General features: G+C 49.5%; 1 protein-coding gene across 2 annotated transcripts in view; it reads right to left on the minus strand.

The window, feature by feature from the left end:
- Positions 1-1,008: 1,008 nt before the first annotated feature.
- The window catches only part of LOC110305839 (cytochrome b-c1 complex subunit 8-like), a 72,181-nt gene continuing 58,024 nt past the window's right edge, over positions 1,009-15,165 (minus strand). The window contains exon 4 of one of the 2 annotated variants that reach the window (XR_002379194.2): positions 1,009-1,926. Coding sequence is in view for 1 of the 2 variants with exons in the window: in XM_029483744.1 (XP_029339604.1) it covers positions 8,062-8,342 (281 nt within the window). In the remaining variant the exon portion in view is untranslated. Of the gene's footprint in view, positions 1,927-7,949; positions 8,343-15,165 lie in introns of those variants that run through there. The other variant, XM_029483744.1, reaches the window with a different exon arrangement.

Genomic DNA, 15,165 nt, shown 5'->3' on the forward strand with positions numbered 1-15,165 from the left:
ATGAGAGATGCTTGGAAACCCTGGAGGAGTGGGTGAATAGGCAGAATAACAATCCATGGTGGGGTAGATACCTACCTTCTAATACCCAGAGCCCATGACTTCGCTAAGTTCTGTGGCAACAAGGGATCCAGCCTGCTAATCAGTTTAATCTGAAATAGAGAGGCGTCTGGGTTTGGTTGCATGGGCCTATAAACTTAATTACTCAAGAGACTAAGGCTCAAGAGGATGTTAGAAAAAAACATATTTATTTGTTGGAGGGGGGTGCGCCATTGCATGTGTGTAGCTGTCAAAGGACAACTTGAAGGACTTGTTTTCCTCTGCCCACCATGTGGGTCCTGGGGCCTAGAACTCATGTCATCAGGGTTAAGTGCCTTTACCCCTGAAACTCTGCATTCATCCTGCTCTGGGGTATCTTAAGGTCGAGATCTGCTAGGCTACACGGTGAGTTCAAGGCACTCTGAGCTGATGTAACAGGACCCTATCTCAAAATTTAAAGGTTTCTTTTTTTTTTTTTTTTTTTTTTTGGTTTTTCGAGACAGGGTTTCTCTGTATAGCCCTAGCCGTCCTGGAACTCCTTTTGTAGACCAGGCTGGCCTCAAACTCAGTAATCTACCTGCCTCTGCCTCCCAAGTGCTGGGATTAAAGGCGTGTGCCACCACCGCCCGGCTTCATTTATTTGTTTGTTTATTGAGACAGGGTCTCACTACATAGCTCTGGATGTCCTGAAACTCACTCTATAAACAAGGCTGGCTTTGAACTCACAGAGATTCCCCCTGCCTCTGATTCCTGAGTGCTGGGATTAAAGGCATACACCACTATACTCAGCCATTTACAAGGGTTCTTCTAAGTGGGAAAGTGGCGGGGGGGAACAAGGGAGATAGAATCAGAGACATGACAATAAGGAAAAGACAGGACCATCTATCACTGGTTTTGAATCTAGAAGGAGGCACCATGAAACTAAGAAATGGAGGAAGCCTTTAAAAACTGGACAATGAAGGGGACTTAACAACTTTTTTTTTTTTTTTTTTTTTTTTTGGAGGCAGGAACTCATTCTTCTATATATAGCCCAGACTGGCCTTCAGCTTTAGAACATTCTGGCTCAGTCTTTTGAGTGCTAGGGTTACAGGTGTGTGCTGCCTTGCCCATAGGCTGTTTCCTAGAGCCCATAGTTTGCTATACACCCTGAGGATAGCCCTGCGGGATCTCTTCTGTCTCTTGGCCCCCTCAGAACTGTAACTGTGTGCTAGCCTAGGCCACGAAGTGCAAGGACATCTCTTACAGCGGCAACAGGAAACTGACACTCCTCAGAAGCTTCTAGAAGGGAGGCTGCAGCTGTACCAGGACCCAGACCTTGATTGGAGTCAGAATCACAGGACAAACATGTTACCTCTCAAATGAACCCTGGGATGGCCAGGGAGAAGACCCCGTGTATCTCCTCTGTCCTAGGGCCCAGGGAGCACTGGGAGTGTAGAGGTTTAGTAAAAGGCCTGTCCATCTGGGAAAATCAAAGCCTGGGATAGGCCAAGAAGGACAGTGCCTCTGCAGGACACGCCTATAGGGAACCTGCCCAAGCCCTCAGTGACTAGAAGTCCTGGTTTTGAGCAGTCTCTGGATGAGTGCCTGTAAACTGAGGCCCTCAGGACAGACAGACAGAACCTATAGGACCTGGCTAAGGACTCTCAGGGTAAAGCCTGTGGTCATACTCACCGGTAATAAACAGCCTTCAGTGCTTAGCTGTCCTCCCTAGGGGGGTCCAGTGTGGCTCAGGGAAGGCATTTAAAGGAAGTTACTGCATTAGATACCAACCAGATCTGCATAAAGTCACTTAACTAGCTGTGCGGCCTCACCCAGGCTACTGGCTCCACTGGCGACCTCAGCATCTTCATTCACAAAGTGGAAGCGATGTTGGTTGTCAACTTGGCACACCTAGGAAGAGAGAACAAGGACCCAGGCTGTGATAGTGCCACCATCGGACTGGCCTGAGGTCGGTAGGTGCCAATAAGCTGAGCAAGCTTCAGGATGGCAGCCAGCAGGCAGTGTTCCTGTCTCTGTTGTGCTTCCTGACCGGGCCTTCCCTGACTGATGGCGTAATCTGTAAGCCAAAGAGAACCTTTCTTCCCTACGTGGTCTGTGGTCAGTGTTAATCACAGCAGAACACCCATTGAACAGTGGAGAGAACAGGGTCTGTCCTAGAAGCTCACAGAGCTTGTGGGTCTGTGAGAGAAACAAGGATCTTGGCAGAACCATAGTCCACCTGCCTTTTGGTGTGTGTGTGTTTGTGTGGTGTGTGTGTGTGTGTGTCTGTGTGTGTGTGTATGTGTGTGTGTGTGGGTGATCAGTGCATCCTGAGGGGAAGGAAGGACAAGTGCAAAGTCATTAGAAGCTCTTCTCACCCTCAGGCAGGAGGCTGTAGCCCGGCCATGAGAGCAGGGCCCGGCCGAGGCTCCCCACCTCTGCAGCAGCTCACACAGGATGCGGATGCGAGAGCCACCCTTGTCCCCACAGGATGTCCTGCTGGCTACAGCTTTGCACTACGCTTGTTTGTTTTATGTACCAACCTCCTAATGGGGTCTCACTATATACCTCAGAAACTGGCTTTGAATTCACAGTAATCCTCCTGCCTTAGTCTTCTGAATGATAGGATTACAAGTGTGCAAGTGTGTGTTTCTAAGCCTAGCTCTCCCCCCCCCCCCCCCCCCCCCCCCGCCCCCGACAGGGTTTCTCTGTGTAGCCCTGGCTGTCCTGGAACTCGCTCTGTAGACCAGGCTGGCCTCGAACTCAGAGATCCACCTGCCTCTGCCTCCCAAGTGCTTGATTAAAGCGTGTGCCACCATTGCCCAGAACCTTCTTCCTTTTAAGGAATGTTTTTTGTGCACTCATGAACTCTCTGCATCCCACACCATGGATGCCTGTATAAGGAAGGCTGCAAAGAACACACCAGTCATTTTCAGAAGCCATCATTCCTAGATGCAGAGCCACATGCAGTCAGTGGCAGGCAGGGGAGTCTTTAGGGAGAAGCAAGCCTCTAATCCTAAAAGGTCAGCCCTAATTTTATGTGACTCCTGTATTAAGGAGGGAAGAGAGGGCGGGAAAGGAACTGGAGAGAGGAGAGGAGGGTTAAAAGGATGAAGATACAGTCAACTTGCATACAAAATTCTTTTTTTTTTTTCCGAGACAGGGTTTCTCTGTATAGCCCTGGCTGTCCTGGAACTCACTTTGTAGACCAGGCTGGCCTCGAACTCAGAAATCCGCCTGCCTCTGCCTCCCAAGTGCTAGGATTAAAGGCATGCACCACCACTTCCAACTGCATACAAAATTCTTAAATAAAAAAAGAAAATACTGCTTTCTAGAGTTCGTCTGCATTAAAATCAGCACTTCCGGAGGAAACATATGACATTTTACAGGGCAAAGGAAGGACTTAAAACTGCTCATCAGCCGGGCGTGGTGGCGCACGCCATTAATCCCAGCACTTGGGAGGCAGAGGCAGGCGGATCTCTGAGTTCGAGGCCAGCCTGGTCTACAGAGTGAGTTCCAGGACAGCCAAAGCTACACAGAGAAACCCTGTCTCGGGAAGAAAAAAAAAAAAAACTGCTCATCAGTTGTACCCTCAAGGGCTACCTGATTGCCTACGAATGGCACTGTCAATGGAAATGCAGCTCACACTTATGTCACCTTCGAGTGATAGGTTCTTTGTATTTGTTGGATTAACCTTTCCTGGGATAATAAAAACGAATGCCTGTTGGCCCTGCTCCCAACTCAGGGTCATAGTCAGGATGCTCCCAGCATAGGGTCACAGTCAGGGCAGGGGTTTCCTTCTGGGAGGTCATAACGTGAGGAGTTCTGTGACTGGGTTCTGCCCTGGTATGGGCCCTAACTCTGGCCTTGGCTTTGATCCAGGTCTCGATAAGGTTTTGGAGCCTTCGAAGCCCTTTGCAGCATTTGCTTTGGTTTCATCCCAGCGGCCCCCAGTTCAGCTCCCAGGGACTCATCCGAGCCCAGAGAAAAGGGCAAAGCTCCTCCCCTCAGGCCTTGGTGTTGTTGATGTTGCAGTCTGTTCCTTGGCTTCCATCTCTCAGACGCGGTCTGGGAGTCTCTGCCTCTTGGCCTTGGCTCCCACCACAGCCTGCGCTGCTCCCAGCCCTACCCTTCCTTGAAGAACAAAGCATGGCCTGGCCATAGCTGGTGCAGCCTGCTGGCCCGCACTGACCTCTGCTTCCCCTTAATGTGTGTAACAATAGCTGCCTCTGACCATTAACCTCAGGTCAGTCCAAACTCAGGTCACCAGAAACCTCACAGACCCAAATGTGTGCAGCAGCCCACTCCCTTCGGGTTCCTCGGTGTGGTGATCCTATGCATTTTCATATGTCAAGTTAACTTGACTTCACTGAGAACTGACACTCGGAAAGGTTAAATCACTCACCCATGGTCACCCAGTGGGTTTGTGACAGACTCAGGATCCCACCCCTAAAAAGCCATTTTTATTCTTCCTCTACGGTTGCATGTTAGCACCCCAAGGCATGTAGGGTGTGCTCAGAGGTGAACCCCCAGAGGGCACCCAATGATATCTGGCAATCGATGTGTTCACCATAGTAAGTCAATCAGGGATTATCTTGCAGTTGGCTCGTCTGGGTGCTCTGGGGGGGTGGGGACAAGTCTATCTGCTCACAGCAAAAACTGCACCTAGCAGTTTTTGGCACACAGCACATGCTCACTAAATGGTAAAAGGGACCTATCATCTATCCAAATAACAAAATAACAGAGTAGATAATACGAACTGATGCTGATGAAATGTATACCACTAGCCAGCTGCCTTGGGGTTCCAGGATCTGTTGGAGGGTAACAATTTGGGGGGGGGGGGAGCTTTACAACAAAATAGGGCCCAGACAAAGGCCAGAAGAACATTTAAATTATTCTTTAATAGGGCCTGGAGAGGTGGCTCAGTTGGTAAGATGCTTGCATCCCAAGCTTGAGATCTTGAGTTTGATCCCTACAATCAACATAAAAAACTTCAGGTGCTCTGTTGTAATCCCAACTTTGAGACAGAGACAGGCAGATCCCTGGGGTTTGCTGGACAGCCAGCCTAGCCTAATTGGTGAGCTCCAGGCTCAGTGAGAGACTGTTTCAAAAAACAAGGCAGATGATGACTAATGAATTAGCACCCAAGAAAGAAAATGGGGTGGGGGAGGGGAGCAACCCTGAGCCTTTCTGCAGGGCTGGAGGCCATGCCAGTAGCAGCACCATGACGGTCCAAAGACACCGGCAGGCAGTGCAGGAATGAGAGGCAAAGTTTCCCCACTCACACCTCTAATTCTGTATGTTCAGAATCTATCTGGACACTGCCGTTGCCTCTTCAGACTGGATCACCAGTGTGCTGAGGGCCAGCCAGAGTGTGCAGAGCTGTGCTCACTGAGCGGGAAGAAGCTAAAGAACATGACTTCATTAACACTTGTCAGAATGCCCTGTGTAACATGAGCCCTTGGGGGAAAGCCCTGGGTATCACTAAGGAAGCTGGCTCCAACTGGCAGGATTATCTTATGATAGACAAGACCTTCCAGAGAGGCCCAATGAGCGGCCTGTGAAGCAGGGTTCTAAGGCCTCTGTGCTTTGCAACATAAGCTACCTATGAGTTCACTCGACTGAGTTAAGTGTGACACAAGACTAATGCAAACAAGTAAGGAAATAAAGAGGGACCAAACCAAGTTTGTACCTTTAGGGAGCTCAGGCCACTGAAGCTGAGTTAGTTAGAAGGCCTTGGGTTTCTCACTAAACATCCCTTAGGCTCCAGCATCTGTCATTGCTAATGGCTGCTCACTTACTTCTTGAGCTCAGGTGTCTGATAAAGAGTTAATGAGGCATCTATGACGGGAGACTCCTTAGGGATACTTGGCTGAAGATGGCTCTGGGTGGGGAACATGTGGTGACAGCAACCTTGGAAGGGGTATTTACATGAATTCCTCTGTGTCTTCCAGTCCCCCAAAGTCCAGATAGGCCTTGGTCAGGAAGACAGTGTCTGGGGAGCATTTGTGTCCCAGTTGGTGGTGGTATTGGTAAGGAGGATGATGGGTGGAGTCTAGGAAGTAAATCAATGGGAGCAGGCTTTTGAAGGTCATAGGCCAGTCCCTAGTTCTCACTCATTGCTTCCTGCTCTGCCCCAATGACACACTCTTGTAACCGCTGCACCTTCCCCACCATCGTGGACTGGAATCCCTTGAAACAGTGAGTCAAAATAAATCTCTCCTGCCTTAAGCTGTTCCCTTCGGCTATTTTGGTCACAGCATGGCAGAAGTAACTCACAGACCACTATGGTTATTCTTAGAGTTTGCTACACCTCCTTGCTACCTTTAATATCTGTTAGGGTTTCTACCCCACTTTGGACCATTTAAAGACACAGTCCCCAAATAAAAGACACAGAAAACTTTAGATTATAATAAGCTTTAACGCACTACAGCTGGGCAGATATCGACCCTCTATGCTGTCTTGTCTACTTCCCCACCAAAATCCCCATAAACACTTGCATCTGCCCCATTTGCACCTTTCCTGATTCATCAGGCCAGCCCTCATGGCCACGTGCTCACAATCCACCCCGTGGCGGCTGCCTTCTCCCTTGATCTTTCTTGTGGTTCCTACCTAAGACCCAAGCCCAGGAACTGAGACACTGCCTACTTCTCTTCTGCCCAGCTACAGGCTGTTGAGCTGTTTTATTGACTCGCAACTGAGGTCAATAAACCAAACTGATCACAGATCGGTCAATAAAATTAGGGAAGCAAGCTTCATACAACATCATTTGGTGTACATGAGAATGGGCTTGTGTCCGGGGAGTTGGCAACCAGATCTTGGGGGTCCAGGACTTAGCATTTGAATACGTGGCTTCACCAGACCAACCCTCAACACAGACCTATGGCTTCTTCCAGTCCCCATTCTCACACCTCTGATGGCTTCTGGCTACGGCAACACAGATTGTCCTTCCTTGATGTCTGTCTCTCATTGTCAGTCACAGTTGTGTCAGAGCAAGCAGTGTGGTACTGATGGTGTCTGCACAGAGGTGCAGGGTGGGATGAGCTTGAGGTGATGCTGAGGGCAACACAAGATTCATGAACTGATTCACAACTGCTCCTTCCTTCCACGGCCTGCCCCTCTTCCTTCCTCACTTCCTTCTGCAGGGTCTCATGAAGCTCAGGCTGGCTTCCAGTTTACTATGTAACCAAGAATGCCCTTGAACTACTGATCTTCCTGCCCCTGTGCTTCCATGCTAGGATCACAGGCATGGGCCATGGTGCCTGGTTTATGTGGTGCCAGAGTTTGGACCCAGGACTTTATGCATGATAGACAAGTGCCCTACAGACTAAGCTACACCCTTGGTTAAAGTGCTATTGATCTGTTTGTCTATCTGCCTACCTTCTGTGTATATGCATATAGAGGTCACACTTCTGCCATGGAGTACACGTGGAAGTCAGAGGACAATTGTGGGGGTTGGTTCTCTCTGTCTACCACACACACACACACACACACACACACACACACATATGTGTGTGTGTGTGTGTGTGTGTGTGTGTGTGTGTGTGTGTATGGGTTACTGGGAACTGAGGTCATCAGGCATGGCAGCAAGCACCATTCCTGGCTAAGTCCTGTCATCAGCCTTGCTCTTCAATTCCTACGGTGAAAAAATATATATACAAAAAAACCCTTACATAACATAAGTTCTGTTTAACGATAACCAGAAGGCAAATCTCTTTGAAACCATCACCAAGAGTAAGAGATAGTAACCCTATGGCCAAAGTCCTTCATGTGTTCCCTGTGCAAAGTCCTCCAGGTGCTCCCTATGAGATGTCTATGCTCATTCGTATATACGCATGGTAGCCCTCCATCCTTTGTTTGCCTTCCCAAGCTGAGTGTTGCCAGGGATAAACTTTTTGAGAAAAAAAATATGTATATATTTATTATAAGTGAGATTTTTTTTTGGAAGTCCATAAGTAGTTTATTGTCTTCAAGACTACAGTGTGGATTCCTTTCCCAGAGAAGGGTCTTTCAGAAGCAGGAGACTGTCACTCAGGTACAGGCCGTTTACTTGTCATTTTCATACATGGCTGGATTCTTCCTTTTTGACTGCTCAAAATCCTGGTTGCCCCATGTGTAGATCAGGTAGACCACTACAAATGGAGGCGCCACGCGCAGGATGCGCTCGCGAGTGCGGCGCAGCACGTTGGGGATGCCTTTGCTGAAATAGCTTGGGAAGGTGTGCTGCTCAAAGGGTGACAAGCTGTAGGAGATCACGTGCCGTATCCCTGCCAGGTTCCCAAACTTGAGGCCCATGGTGACGGCGGCCCTCCAGAGAGCTGAGCTGGCTTTTAAGTGAGATTTAAAAAAAAGATTTATTTATTTATTTTATATGAGTACACTGTCTCTGTCTTCAGACACACTGGAAGAGGGCACTGAATCCCATTAAAGATGGTTCTGAGCCACCATGTAGTTGCTGGGAATTGAACTCAGGACTTCTGGAAGAACAGTTAGTGCTCTTAACTGCTGAGCCAGCTCCTGAGAAAAATCCATTTGTATGTATTTTGCCGATTATTTCCTTAATAATAGTAATCACTGATCATTCCAGTATTACCAGATAGTATAGCTACTGCATATCTCTGTGGCTCCTGTTGTCCCTGCAAGAATGTCTTGTGGTTTATCTGGGCTCCTTTTCTGTCCATAGATGTTTGGATTGTTTGTTTGGTTGGTTGGTTGGTTGTCTGTTGAGACAGGGTCTCAAGTCACCTAAGATAATCTCAGACACACCATCCCAGCCAGCCTCTCCTTTAACTCTTGATCTCCCCTGCCTCTCTCTATCTATGAGATTATAGGGGTATGTGTGTCACTCTGAAATTCGGGATTCTTTTTCTACTGTGAAACAGTGAGATTGAAACATTCTGTACCGCAGGGAAGTTGAGCAGGAAGGTAAACTTAAAATAGCTTCAGGAAGTTCCTGAAACCGACCAGATTCATTAGGCCCCTCCCCACCAGAGTAACATGAGAGGCTCTCTCAGAGGGAAGAAAGCTGAGATACAAAGACAACTCTCAGAGGAGAAAAGCTGTGCCAGCAGACAGCCCAGCTGCCTGGAAGAAATTTAGACAAACTGAGCCATCTGGAAACTCTCCAACCTGTTGAGCTGTGCATTGTGCTCCAGGTTCCCAGCTTTGTAAGCTCTCACCCATGCTGGAGTGAGCCTTGCTGTTGCAGCTGTCTTTGAGTCATTTCTGCTCCTGTAAGTAACCTCTCACACATATTCCTGTAAGTAACCCCAAAACCTATGGCTCACAACTTGGACACTGTATCCATACTTTGGTCTGTCTTGGGCTCCCTATCTGGGGAGACCAGATGTGCGTTGCCTCTCCAAATGGGAAGTTTTATCACATAACAAAACCTGCCAGGGTAAAAGGGTCAGGACCACGGCAAGAAAAGATTCGGAGGAGTGGAACTTTGAAATTATAAGGTATTTGCATTTTCATCTTAAATTTTTTCTTTGCATTTATTTATTTTTTTGTCAGGGGGTAGGAGATTGTGCCATGGCATACATGTGGAGATCAGAGGACAGGAGGAAGTCAGTTCTCTTCTCCTCCCGTGTAGGTACCAGCTATAGAATTTATCATCAGGCTTGGTGGCTGATGACTTTAATCAGTGCCATCTCACTGACTCCCCCAAATATACATATATTTTAAGTTTTTATTTGTGTGTGTGTGTGCGCGCACGCACACGTGCATGCATGTACATGTGTATCCACAGAGGCCACAAGAGAAAGTTACAAGCAGTTGTGGATGTTGGGAAGGGACTCGCGTCCTCTGCAGGAGCAGCAAGTGCTCCCTAGCACTGAGCCAGGCTTCAGCCTCTTCAGTTTTACTTTTGGTCTAGAAAGTGGTCCTTAGGGAGGCGGTGCTCTAACCCCGCAGCAGTGCTGTCTGGCTAGAGGAGAAATGGCTGCTCTTTTACTTTGACTCTTTCCTTTCTGAACCCTTCGGCCTGGCCTGCCAGCCCTGTTTCCCCTGGCTCCCACAGGCTAGCATCTCTTTGGTGGCCTTCTCTCTGCTCCTCACACTGGTGGTGCAGTTGGGTGGGGGATGGGAAGAAGTCCAGAAGAGGAAGTGGAGACCAAAGACCAGAGAGAAGCACAGCGAAAATCTAGTTCCCAAACCTCAATGTTTGAGCAGCATACTCCTTGGAGGACCATGTGGGACTCTTGGGAGGCCTGTTGGGGGAATGCCCAGGTCACCCTGCTGAGGTATGTGTGTGTGTATGTATACATATAGTCAGACAATCTACTGCTTGGCACCAGGTTCCCCAGGCATACGTCACATGTGCAGACTTCATCTTAATCCCCCTTATGTCAGAACGCTGAGTGGCTGAGCCAGAGACACTCAGGACAGTACAGTGGCCAACAGCATGGGATCTGGAGCTATCTAAATTGAGATTAAAGTGTGACTTATAACTTTGGGTCAGTCCTCACTTTCTTCAGCCTCGGTTTCTGTATAAAAGAGGGCTAACAGGGTTACTGTTTCAAAGGCATCTCATATAGAAAGACTCTAGCTCAGTGCCTGGCACAAAGGAAAATGAGCTGAACCAAAATGGTAACTACTGTGGAGTTCAGGCTGGAAGCCCGGGCAGGGGCTAGAGGGCCTGTCTCCGCAAGCTGGGCTCTGGCCACTGCACAGACGGTGTTGGTCAGTATCTGTGTGAGGATTCAGGAGGTTTGGACTCTGAAACTCACAGGGCCCGGCAGAGCTCCGCCCCGCCCCACCCCACCCCCGCTTGTCCACCTTTGCTCAGAACATGGTCCCTTTCTGCGGTGCTCTGAAGGGCAATGATTTCAGGCGGAGGAACCTCTGTGCATGTGGAAACAGCAGCCCGCCTCTCATGGCAGCTGCGGCAGCCAATGGGCAGTGAAGACTGTTGCTAGGGTCACTGTGAACCTTATTTGGTGACACGGGGCTGACCGTACGTTCACCTCTGAGAACCCTGAGAAACACCAACCACAGCTCAGCACTATGAACGTCTCAAAACCACAGCTGCATTTCCTCCAAGAGAAGACTCGACTCTCCCCCTTCCTGTCTCCCTGGACCATCAAGACCGTGGCACTCAGTCGCAAGACAGAAGAGCCTGCAGCAGACTCACTTTGAGCAGGCTTAGTGGCAAGAAGGCAGAGACTAGCCCGTGGCAGCTCAGAAGTCCCGACCCAGAGAGGACCAAGCTTCCATCCTCAAACATGGCAGCTGCACCGTCTATGCCCCACTCCCTACTCCCGCACTCCCCCCACAAACACACCCAAAAGATCCGCTCCTTGCCTCACTTCCTGCAGCCCTGGGAAGCCTGCTGGTGAGACAGAGACAGAGGCGGAGGCAGGCAGGGAGGGAGGAAGTGGGCCTGCCCCTGGGCCCTCACCATCTGCACTGGCCACATCGGCTTCAGCCCAGGCCAGGCAGCCCACAGTTCAAACGGTTGGCAGTTTGAGTTTGTCACCTTCCTCTGCTACGACTTCTAACTTCACATTAAATAAATGAAGCTATTGTCCTATCCCAGACAAACATTGGAAGGAAGATGAGGTGGCAGGCCCCTCATATTTACCCTGCCCTGTGTGTTTGGGAGATATATTTGTATTCATAGTAATAACTGCTCTAAGCTAGGGTAACAACAAGGTACACACACACACACACACATACACACACACACACACACACACGCACAATTTAATAAATTTTTTTTTTAAATCGCTCATTTCCCCAACCTTTCAGCTCCTACTTGATGCAATGAAAATGGCTTTCCTTCTGGTCCTTCTGGAGTCAAGTGTCCTTGTGTCTGTGCAATGGGCTACGTGACGTCCAGCTGTTTAGATAAGGGGGCAGAGACAGAGCTATGTTGAATGTGCCACGGGAGGTTCCATGACCAATCCCCACCCCCAACCTAGAATCCTGTAGATACTGGAGACAGTCCCAGTATTCCATGACCTGGGGCTAGAGACTGGAAACTGCAGACTTGGGGTATCTGTCACCACCACAGCGTCACGTGAAGGTCTGGGAAGGCTTGTAGACACCAGAGCCCCTGAGGCAATAGTAGTTGTGAGGGAGCGTCATAAGGAGTCCACACTGAGTGTGTACTTGGCAGCACGGGGATGGAACATAAGCCGCACAGACAAAGTCTAAGCCTCAAAGGAGTGCAGTTCACTGAAAGAGGCAGATGCTGGGTATGTTAGCATATAGATAGCTAGCAAAGGCAAGGCAAAGAGAAGGTGCAGTTTCAAAGGGTCTTCACCTAAGGGATGTATGTGTAGGGCTGGAGGGATCTGAGAAGCTCTTCCCAGAGGAGGAGACATTTCAGATGAGATGAGGGGTAGGGTGGAGTCAGCAGGTCAATTTGTAGCTCTTTTGCCCTGAATTCTCTCCTGTATCCTAATTTTGTCAGGAAATCTGTTATCTGTCTGAAGGCTGGCCTGCTGGATTATCCAGGCTGCCATCGTGTGTGTACCCTGGAACTCGTGTGTATCTGTAGAGGTGGAGTTAGAGGAGCTGAGCCCAGGATTTCTGATCTTTGACCCCCAGTTAGATTGTGTGAGTGCCTCCTGGCTCATGGGGAAGTCCAGGCTGGCGGTAGGAGTGAAGGCAGCCCCACCCCGCCCCGGGCAGTGTTGGAAATGGCACATGAAGCCACATTATGGACTGACCCTGCCACCCTCACTGAGCATGCGCCTTTCTCCCTTGGGGACTCTTGTGGAAAAGAGAGCCTGGCGCCCTGCGGGATGTGAGGCTTTGATTTTTCCAGTTTCATTTTCCAGTTTCAATTCAGAAGCTGTTCTGCCAGCTTTCTGCTTGCCCTGGTCCCCAGGGCTCTGGAGAAGCTGCCAAGAGGAAGCCGTCCAGCCAGCACCCTGCTCCCGGGAGTTCCCTGAGGGCAGGCAGGGGCAGAACTCTGTAGGGATGCTCAGAGGGAGCAGATTCAGGCTCCCTGGTCAATGTCAGTCGGTGATTCATACTTTACTTATGGGCAAGTCAGAGGCCAGCAAGACAGCTGGAGCAAACCATTATGGCCTGAACCAGCTCCAAGGCTCTTTGTAGTACAAATGTTTATGAAAGGGGGGTCTCCCTGTTCAGCACCCCATCTTTCCCTGCCTGACCTTTGACCCTTGGTTAAACTGTGTGAGAAAACGCCTCCTTCCTCATGAGGGGAGTCCACGCAGCTCTTTACAAGATGGCTGAGAGAAAGCTCAACAGTTTTACATATTTTTAGGAAGCTCCTTCCCCCTGCCTTGGTTTCCTTTTCATCAATGCAATGGGAGAACAGTAGTAACAGAAACAAGACAAAGATCCCATTGGAGGCTGCCAATCCCCTTTCCTCTCTCCGCTGTCATTTCCTTGAAAGTCTTAGCTTCACTCTAAACTGGCTTGAGGTTACTTTTCATCTTTTCCCTCTCTGTTTGGGAACCTGTGGGGCGGGTCTCCCATGCACCCTTGTCCTGGTTTGATCCTGGAGAGAGCAGGTGGATAGTCCCTCCCCACCCCCACCCCCAGCCAGCCTGGCAGATGTAAGCGTCCTTAATCTCTAGGGCAAATTTGTTCTTCAGTGCTTCTAGTATCAGTCTTTGATCAATCATTAATCAAAGTTGCAATAAAAACATAATCTTCTCCAGGCTGGGCTGTAAAGCCCCAGGCTGCAAGGCTGAATAAATCCTTCTTTGGAAGCCTCACAGTCAAGAGAGAAGGGCCACACTAAGGCTTTGTCTGTCTTGGGCGCTCATACACTCTCTGAGTGGCTCTGACATTTGATCTCTCTCTGCCAATTTAAGTTGGAGATGTTGAGCATCCCAGACCAGGTATTCAAGCAGAGACAGGGGGCTATAGTTAGGTCCAAATGTGAGCCACATACCTCCATGGTATGTGGCAACTGCTGTCTTACTGAGTCAGATCTCTGTCAGTGGGAACATAACAGTTTCCAGTGTCTACAGAGCCCCACTGTGGGGGAGCATGGCGGCCCACTCACTACAGTGTAGAAGAGGGCCTCAGGAGAAGAGGCACAGAGGAAGTGGCTGCAAAAGGGGTCAGAGACTCTGCAACCTATTTCGGAGCCCAAGGCTAGCCTACCCCTTGAGAATGGAGGTCCCGTTTTGTGACAGGCTGGGGAAGCAGGATTTAACCAAGGATAGCGTGAGGCTCCACATCACGCCCTAGAAGCTAGTGTACCCAGGCAGGGGTTGGAGGTACCTGAGTATAGCCCAGCCTGACCAGCTGACCTAGGAGCTCCAGAGAGCTGTCGTTTAGTGTCTGTAAGGGACAAGAGGCCCTCCTCTCTCCAACCCTTCCCATGTCTTACTGGCACGTTCTGCAGGAGTATTAGACACAGCAAAGAAATGGGCATTTTCAGGGCACAATCCTCCTGGGATATGAATAGAGCAAAGTCAGCTAGGATTGGCTGACATCCAGAGTAACAGATGTAGTTCTGGGAGGTTCCAAGGGAGGAGGAGGCACCATGGGACAGCTGGGAGACAGGCTGAGGAGATTCTTCCTTTAAGTTCAATATGGCCTCTGAACCACCCACCCACCCACCCACCCAACCAACCAACCACCCAACCAACCACCCAACCACCCACCCAACTAACCACCCAACCACCCACCCAACCAACCAACCACCCANCACCCACCCAACCAACCAACCACCCAACCAACCAACCACCCAACCACCCACCCAACCAACCAAGCAACCACCCACCCAACCAACCAACCACCCAATCAACCACCCAACCACCCATCCAACCAACCAAGCAACCACCCACCCAACCAACCACCCACCCACCCAACCAACCAACCCACACACACTCCCCACCCCCTTGCTCTCTCGCTCTCTAAAATAGAAAGATACTGAAAAATTAGCAGTGGCTCTATTTAATGCTTGAGAATGACTTTAAGTCCCATCCCCTCCTGCCCTGCCCGATGCTCTCCACCCCAGCCATTGTGTTTACTAATAGTTTCTAAAATCTCTATAACATATCCACATTCATCTTTACGGTATAATATAATATGTATCATTACTTACTTGCTACGACGAAATATCATACAAAACCAAAACCAAAACCAAAACCAAACCAAACCAAACCAAAAACACCCAAAGGGAGAAAGGCTAACTTTGGCACCCGGTTTGAGGGT

Source organism: Mus caroli, chromosome 11 (assembly GCF_900094665.2).
Source record: "Mus caroli chromosome 11, CAROLI_EIJ_v1.1, whole genome shotgun sequence".
NCBI classification, from domain to species: Eukaryota; Metazoa; Chordata; class Mammalia; order Rodentia; family Muridae; genus Mus; species Mus caroli.